The sequence below is a fragment of the Cyanistes caeruleus genome, unplaced genomic scaffold (assembly GCF_971803275.1).
Source record: "Cyanistes caeruleus unplaced genomic scaffold, bCyaCae1.hap1.1 HAP1_SCAFFOLD_69, whole genome shotgun sequence".
NCBI lineage: Eukaryota > Metazoa > Chordata > Aves > Passeriformes > Paridae > Cyanistes > Cyanistes caeruleus.
This window is the reverse complement of record NW_028255886.1, coordinates 3,235,344-3,243,978: the sequence shown is the minus strand read 5'-3', so window position 1 is coordinate 3,243,978 and position 8,635 is coordinate 3,235,344. Positions and strand designations below refer to the sequence as shown.

At 47.2% G+C, this 8,635-nt stretch overlaps 1 protein-coding gene across 2 annotated transcripts; it reads left to right on the top strand.

The window, feature by feature from the left end:
* The first annotated feature begins 2,132 nt into the window (after positions 1-2,132).
* LOC147647071 (uncharacterized) lies at positions 2,133-6,347 on the top strand. Of its 2 annotated transcripts, none has more exons than XM_086872670.1 (3): positions 2,133-2,226; positions 3,599-3,677; positions 3,864-6,347. In XM_086872670.1, the coding sequence occupies exons 2-3, from the start codon at positions 3,626-3,628 to the stop codon at positions 4,952-4,954; spliced, it is 1,143 nt and encodes a 380-aa protein (XP_086728796.1). In that variant the 5' UTR covers positions 2,133-2,226; positions 3,599-3,625; the 3' UTR covers positions 4,955-6,347. The 2 variants fall into 2 exon arrangements, with proteins under 2 accessions (XP_086728796.1, XP_086728795.1); XM_086872669.1 differs by having other exon boundaries at positions 2,164-3,138.
* The last annotated feature ends 2,288 nt before the right edge of the window (positions 6,348-8,635 follow it).

Sequence of the window (8,635 nt, the reverse complement as noted above, 5' to 3'; positions counted from 1 at the left end):
ACGTATGGGCATGGAGATGTGAAATGTGTGGTGCAGGTGTCCCTGACTGAGGTGTTTGCCTTTCCTTTGAAGCTGCAGAGGGGAACCTGTTGAGAGAGGAGATGGCTGAGGCCCCAGCTGCAGCTGGCACACAGGGACCCTCTTGCACACTGGGAGATTCTCACTGTGCTCAAAGTTTCCCTCTGAAGACTAAGAGCTGAATGTGGATGGGCTTAGCAACTGGTCTGCAGGCCAAAGAATTGAGGGAGCAAAAAAAGAAATTGAGAAAATACAAGTTTATCCATAGCAAGGAAGAAAGCAAGGCCGTTAGCATGGAAACCAATAAAAAGGTGCATAAGGAGTATTTGCAGTTGTAATAAATGGAATTGGTTCGTGCTAACTAAATTGTAACTGTTATTAAAGTTATTATTAGAAACAATCAAGAATCAGTGTTACAAAGCAGATGTACCCCTTTGCAGATGCTACATGTCAAAATTGAGGTACAGGATGTAGTTTAGAAGATAAATGGTGTCTCAAGACCAAAATGCCCTTGAGATGGATCAAAATTAGAACAAATTTAGGCATTGGGCCTAAAGATTAGTAAACATAAGGCTAATTAGTAGACTAACATAACACAAGGCTTAGTAGGCACGCGCAAACCTGTAAGGTTATCCAAAGGACAATGAGGAAGAAGAGAAGCCTTCACCAAAAGACCACCAAAAGAAGACTGAAGACCCCATTGCAACAAGTGAGGCATGTGCCATGAAGAAAAGTGATGTTAAGTCAGAAAAATTTGAAATAGGAGGAAACTTGCAGGAAACATTAATGAATATGTATAAGCATACAGTATATGAGTTTAGCTTGAAGTGCTTTGTTTTGAAGGTGAGGCAGGGTGGGAAGCCTCCGTACCCTTGTCAGTTTTGCTTATGCTTTAATCATACTTAATTACTAGTAGATTATATATATAAATTTTAATTTTTTATTAAACTGTATTATTTTACAAAACTGTATTCTTTTATACCACATTACTATTCAGATTAGTAAATTGTATTCATTTTTAATTAAACTTCCATTAAGCCAAGGGACCTAGTTGTCAAAACTCTAATTTCATTTATAATAATATTTTAACAAAGAAGGTTGGTACAACAATATTGGTATTTAACAAACGTGACACAATATGAGCTATATTAATAAAGAAGGCACCTTACGGTGACAACATTCTACTCTTCAGACTGTAAACATCTTTGTGTACTGATCAGGAGGTCAGGATTTGCTCTTTACAATCCTGATGCTGAATGTCTCCTTAGGCAGTCTGGTCACAGAGAAGAATGAATCCCTTGCAGGCTGCCCCTGTTTGGACAACCTGCTCCTCACCCCAAGCCTCAGCATGTCTGACATGGCCCACCTGGGACTGACATCCCAAAACATTGATAACATTTCTCTTTAGAATTTTTCTTTATCATTAAAATCTAATTAATTAATAAAAATAAATTTTGATTTTTATTATAATATTGTTCTATATTTTTAGAACCTAATTTTTATATTTATATGAAAGAATTGATACATTTTTAGCAACTAAAAACATTATCGGTCCTTGGTTCAAAGTAACACAATTCCACTTTCATTAATTAATTGACCACTATTTCTCCCTCCTTATGCTAATTACACCTATTTTTAGTCCTTTAATCATATTTTTTAATAATTTTCTCAGACAGGGTAAAAGGGACCACTTTGGGGTCCATAGAAACTTTTCTGGGGAACATTTGGGGCAGTTTTGTGTCTGGGGAGGGAATTTAGAGAGAACTTGGTGGTCTGGAGGACACCTGGGGGAGCCAGGTGGCCACTTAGGGATTCTGTGGGACAATTCATGGTTTGGGGGAGCACTTGAGCGTCCAGGGGGGCGCTTGGAAGTCAGGGAGGGGAATCTGGGGGCCCTTCGGGGTCTGGGCGGGCACTTGCGAGACTGTAACGGGGAATCTATGGGTCGCGGGGGATGATGGGAGTTGTAGGCGCCGATATAATACGGTTTAATGGGGCCGCGGAGCATCACGGGAGTTATAGGCGCATCTCCAGTGGATTCCGGTGGGACGTGGGGCATGACGGGAGATGTAGTCATGGCTGGAATAGCACTCTATGGGCGCCGCGGAGCATGATGGGAGCTGTAGTCCCGAAAGTGGCTCGGAAGGCGCGTTTGGCGGTGCAGGGAAGCACTCAGAGAGAACTTTTCCGTCCGAGTTGTGATTGCAGGTCCTCGGGGCGAATGTATACGGCTCGGGAGCACTTGGGGGAACCTGGGGAGCTGTAACCGGGCTCTTTTGGGCGTGGGGCACGGCAGGAGGTTTGGGCGTGGAACCGTGTTCTGGGATGATGGGAGATGAATTCCCAGCAGTGTCTGGAAGGGGCATCTGTGGGGTCGGGAGCATTCAGTGATCCAGGGAGGCTTTGGGGGGTCCTGAACGAGCGCTGAGGGGGCACTCGGGGATCCTGGAGGGTTTGGGGGAGACTTATGGGACATATGGGGGGCGATGCCGGGGTTCTGGGGAGCGCAGGGCATAATCCCAGTTCCCGACAACCTGATCTCAGTTGCCCCCTGCAGCCTGCTACTCACTGCCAGGACAATCCCAGTATGATATCCCAGGATGATGTCAGTACACAGCCAGTGCAATCTCAGCCACTGCCAGGACGATCCCAGTATAAACCAGTCCCTGCCATTGCTGCCACTCCTGGAATCCCCCAGCCCTCTCTGTGTTCCCCCCTCCTGCATCTCCCCAGAGGAGCCCCAAGGGCTGGCAGTCCCCAGCCAGGGTCTCCAGCCAGCCCCAGGTTGGATCTGCAGCCCCCAGTTTTCCCAGTTTCCCTCTCCTTTTCCTCAGGCCAGGTTCCCCCTGTCCCCAGAGGGTGGGAGCAGCGGAGAGCCCCGCGCTGCCCATCCCGACCTGTCCCGGCTCCATCCCCGCTCCTGCTGTGGGCTGTGAGGGGCTCGGGAACAGGGCACTGAGGGTGTCACTGCTCCTGGGGGAGGAGGGGGAGGGATGAAAGAGGAGCAGGAGGAGGAGGAGGGACAAATGAGGATCAGGGAAAGGAGAAGGAACTACAAGGTCCAGCACTCCCTGAATTTATAGTCCCCCACCTGTGCGATCATCACCCACCATCCCACAGGTGACTGGGGAGCGGGAGCTTTGCCCAGATATCCTGGGCGGGTCCCTGGGTTGGGTTTATTTGGGGGGGGGATGTTTGGAGAATGTGGAACTCCAAAGCTGAGTGGAAAATCCTACTTGGGGGGATATTGGGGGGTCCCACCGTCCTTAAGTGGGGAGATGGAAACAGGGGGAACTTTTCAGATTCCTGGCACTCTCAGCAGCCCGGGGAGGGCAGGGACCGAGCAGACAGGTGATCCCCAGTACAAGCGTGACTCCCAGCAGCTGGGACAGGGGGGAACCCTTGAACCCCAAACAGGAGAGACCAGAGATGGGGAACACCTGGGAGGCATTTTCAGGCTGAATCTTGGTGTTTTCTGGAGGTTTTATGGACCCCAGATGTCCGATGACTTCTAGAGATGAACACGGGCAGAGGGACCTGCAAACTCAATGTCCTCATCCCTTGTATTTCCCCAAACCAGGATTTCCCATTGCCAAACCTTGGCTGGATGGAGAGGAAGGCTGCAAGAAAGAGGAAGATGCCTCGGGACACCCAGGCAGGTGAGGAGGAAGTCAGTGCCCCTTTCCCTCTCTCTCCTGCTCCATCTCCCAGCCCAGCATGGCCCCCAGCTGCAGGACAACCCTGTTGCCGAGGCCGTCCTGCCGGGGACGCACTGGGGGGATCTCCTTCCCCTTCCCTCTGTCACAGAGGCAAATCCCATCCTCTCCTTGTCCTTCCTCCCTCAGACAAGGAGCTGAGGATGGAGACCAGGGAGGAAAAATCCCTGCAGCAGAACCTTGTGGAAGAGGCTGATTTGAGCAGTTCCACAGTGCAGGAATCCAATGGGGAGGAAAAGCCCCGGAGATCCCGCAGGAGGAGAAGCTCCAAACCCATCCCAGGGTGCTCTGAGGAGGAAAGACCCACCCTGTGCAGGGAAGGCGGCCGGAGATCCAGCCAGGGCTCTGAGCTGGTGGTCCATGAGCAGCTTCACAAAGGGCAGAAGCGCTACAAGTGCTTGGAGTGTGGGAAGAGCTTCAGCCAGAGCAACAGCCTGATCTGCCACCAGATGATCCACACTGGGGAATGGCCCTACAAGTGTGGGAAATGTGGGAAGGGCTTCAGCTTTAACTCCAAACTCATCATCCACCAGCGCAGCCACACTGGGGAGAGGCCCTACGAGTGTCCCGAGTGTGGGAAGAGTTTTCGGATCAGCTCCAGTCTCCTCGTGCACCAGAGGATTCACACAGAGGAGAGGCCCTTCCGCTGCCCCGACTGTGGGGAGGGCTTCAAGCACAGCTCCACCCTCGCCATTCACCGGCTCATCCACACTGGGGAGAGGCCCTTCAAGTGTGGGGAATGTGGGAAGAGCTTCAGCCGGAGGTCCCACCTGATCCGCCACCAGAGGACCCACTCCGGGGAATGTCCCTATGAATGTGAGGAATGTGGGAAGAGCTTCAGCCGGAGCTCCCAACTGACCATCCATCAGATGATCCACACTGGGGAGAGGCCCTACGAGTGTCCAGAATGTGGGAAGAGGTTTCAGACCAGCTTCCAGTTCCTCAGGCACCAGCAGATTCACACGGATGAGAGGCCCTTCCGCTGCCCTGACTGTGGGGAGCGCTTCAAGCAAAACTCCCACCTCATCACCCACCGGCGCATCCACACTGGGGAGAGGCCTTATAAGTGTGAGGAATGTGGGAAGGGGTTCAGCCAGAGCTCCAGCCTCAGTACCCACAAACGCATCCACACCGGGGAGAGGCCCTATGAGTGTCCCCAGTGTGGGAAGAACTTCTCAGACAGCTCTCAATTGACCAGACATAAACGGAGGCACCACTAAGGGAAGCCCTGCGAGTGCTCCAAGTGCAGGAAGAGCTTCGTGCGCTGCTCCAACTCCATCCCCCATCAGTGGACCCACGTTGGGCAGAGCCCTGATGGCCCATGTTCCCTGTGATCTGTGTTGGGAAGACACTGGGCTGGTGGTCATTTTGGTTTTGTTCTAATTATCTTTAGATTCATCTTCATCCCTTTGGAACAGACTAAATTGGGGTAAAAATCAACAAATTAATGGCATCTAATTAATCAATGGCACCTAAAACCTCACATTTTACTAGTGCTTCAAGAGAAACTGGGAATCAGGGAGCTACTTGAGAGTATTTAGGGGTTGTGGGGTATTTGGAGTTGTCTCCATTTCTTGGCACTCAAAGAGATGAGGGGCTTCAATCTGTCACCTCAAGACCTCTCAGTGCCTCTGAATGCTACTCAGTCCCACCCCAAAATTATTCAATTCCACCCCCCCTCCAGCTATGATGCCCTTAGTTTTAGCTTTCATTTTTTTCATATTCTGCACTGCCTAGGTTTGTAGTTTTGAACTTCATATTAATTGTTAGTGTCAGAAAAAATTAATCCACAAACACCAGAGGTTTATATGCAAAAAGGAGATAGAGGAGTGCTTTCAATTTTTTCAAATAAAGGGAGAGGCCATGGGGCATTCCCCTGGGATCTCTCTAATTTTTGGAGGGCGCAGCCTCCCTTTTATCCCAATTCCAGGCCGTACGTCCCTTCTCCCTTTCCCCATAGGCTGAGGGATTTGAGAGGTACAGACTTCCTGGTACACATGATACCTGAGATACCATCCCCCCTCCCCCCAGTGCATAATCTCCTTCTTAGTTCTTACCCTTGTGGAATTTTGTGGTGTTTCCCCAGTGTCTCTTTCATCTTTCAGTTGTATCCATCCCATTGTTTCTGTTATCTCTCAGTGATAGTTTCATTTTATCGGCAGACTCACAGCTTGTTTGTAAAGACAAGTGTCACTCTGATAGTATAAGGTTTTAAAATCTTAGAAAATTTGGGGACTTAGAAAGAAAGTTAGGTTTGGTGAGCCCGGGAAGAGTAGGTCCTGGCAAGTGTTAGGCCTTGTACTTGCTAAAGATCATGTCAGACTGCACCTGTGTAATTGGTATATGATGAATGATACAATTGTTAGATGTGATTAGATATAATTATTGTTTAAAGAACATGAGGAACAATGTTAGGGGGTTGAGGGGGATCACAAGAAATCCATGCTTGGGTAAAAACAATGCATACAATAGAACAATGTAAGTTTAATAATTAATATGAAAGTTATATAATGATAGAGTATAAAAGTATGTTCAACTCAAAACCAAGTCAGGTCAGATTTGGGTATGTGTACCCCTAACACCCAGAGCTCTTAATAAAGCACCTTCATTTAATCATTCTGTGATTATGTGTGTTCCTGAACACTAACATTTTGGCGACCCCAGATGGGACCTTGTGAGTGCTGCTGAGCAAACTCACGACCCGATCACGCTCCAGCCAGCACCGAGGAATTCTTGGGGACCCCATCAGCTGCGACCGTCTCTGCTGCTCACAATTTCCCCAGGAGAGAAAGGTAAGGTGCTTTACTGTGGGGGTCAGAAAACCAGCTGATTCAGAGATCCTGGCTCTCCCTTGGAGGCAAGGCACTTTCTCTCAGAGAGAGAAAAGTATTACTCCCAGAAATCTTTGAGTTAGTTGCCTAGGCGCCGTCTGTCAGACAACTGCAATAGCGTTGCAGATCCAGCATTTGTGGTATATTGTAGTTACAATATGGAGAAACTTAAAGGGATTTTGGGCAGCAATGCTCCCATACCAGATACTTCTCCTTTGGGTGCTTATTAGCACATTGGAAACAAGGTAACATTGGGGAAGAATTACATAAGACTAAGATAATTTTGGCCAAATCTTCCCACAGAAAAAGACCCCAGCAACCCCGTCTCTTCTGTTGGTAGCTATAACCCCCTCTTCTCTCTCTTTACTTTGTTTTCTTTATCTCACCCTCTCTTCCTCTCCTCTCTCGCATAACCCTTGTTGTTGTCACTAAAATAAAGGTACATTATTGTTGTTGTGATTTAAACTGAAATCCCTTGTGTCCGTCTTGCACTCTGAGATCAAACGAACCTCTCACGAGTCCCACTCGCGTTAGCGAATCGTGGCATTTAAACTGGAGTCACAGACAGGATTTCTGACAGACAGAAGGGGCTGCAGGTTTGTTGTGCAGTCTGTATTAGGGGAAGGACGTTTTGCTCCAGCTGCACCCAGCCCGACACTCCCAAAAGAGTGAGCGGTGTCTGGAAAGCAAGAGGGGCAACTTGAATTTCCCGCAAACTGCACACGCCGAGGTGAAAAGCACCCCACACTCACTTGAGGGCTCTGTCTGCAGAATTTCGCAAAAGATCTCTTAGTGCAAAAGGGCTGGATTGTTTTTGTTGTTGTGTGTATGAATTTTGACAGCTTGGTGTAGCAAAGAGACAACCAGAATTTTAAACTGAAGGAGTGCCTCCCAAGCAGATTTGTTCTTTTTACCCATACAGGGAAGCAAAAATTTGTGTGTGTGTGTGTGTGTGTGTGTAATTTAAGTTGATACCTCCCTGTAGTGGTTTTTCCCTCTGTAAAAATGACCGAAAATGGCTGCAGAAGTTAAAGCTGCATTTTATGCATGTTATGCTTTGTTAGCAAAACACAATGCCAAACCTCCAGGAGGGAAAGGTTCGTGCTTAATAATTGGTTTAATTTGGAAAATGTGATTGATAGACTATGTTTTTTTTACAACATGAAACAGAATTTAAAGTGGGAAAAAATAAAACTCTACTCTGCTCAGTTTTGGGAGCTTGTCTTACAGCAGCTATAGAAACTTGCTTTAAGTGAAGAAGTTAGGAAAGAACTATAATAGACTCCCTCCAAAACCTAGTTAAAATTTTGCAAAAACAATTGGATGAAGAAAGAAGTAAGATCAATCTGTTGTGAGTAGCCCTCCATGATAAAAATTCAAAAAATGCTGACTTGCTAAAGGAAACAAGAGAGGGAAACCCCTCTCATTAATCAAATTTACCCTCAAAAGGAGCTAACTTGGATAAAATTGTGGGGAACACTGGTGTCTTAGTTTGAAACCTCTAATTAAAATACAATATAATATAATTATATCAATAATGAAAAGGATCCGCATATAACGACTGAAAATAAAGAAAAAGAAAAAGAAAAAAAAAAAAAAAGGGAGTACGGGAGTCTGCCTCACGAGTCAGAGACAGAATATGTATTCTGAGTGTCTCTTACTGGAGGTGATTAAATTCGATTGAGAGAACAGGAAGCCAGTGGGTACTGGGGACATGGAGTCTTCGTAACAACAGGAGACAGACATAACCCATGGGCTCTAAATCAGCATGCAGCTTATCAGGCAGAGGGGCTAAACCCCTTGGAAAGGGGGGACCCTATAGCTATAGTTGGTACCCCCAACCAACTACTGGAAAACATTCACAAAGCTGCCTGCTTGCAAATGATACACAAAAGAAAATTAATTGCTGGTTCTAAATCACCAGTGTTGTTACCTGTGAAAACTGAAATTATGACCTCTTTAATTCAAGGCCTTCCAGAATCACTTAAACCTACAGCAATTTTTCTCATAAAAAACCCCCAAAACCATAGCAGCTATAACCCTTGTGGAGAGACTAGATAGATTTCTTGG

What these genes read in the sequence shown, in the direction of transcription:
- LOC147647071 (XM_086872670.1), top strand. Translation starts at nt 3,626, where the DNA reads ATGGAGAGGAAGGCTGCAAGAAAGAGGAAGATGCCTCGGGACACCCAG. An exon ending in GCCTCGGGACACCCAGGCAG is followed by an intron (nt 3,678 to 3,863) that starts GTGAGGAGGAAG and finishes TTCCTCCCTCAG; the next exon opens with ACAAGGAGCTGAGGATGGAG.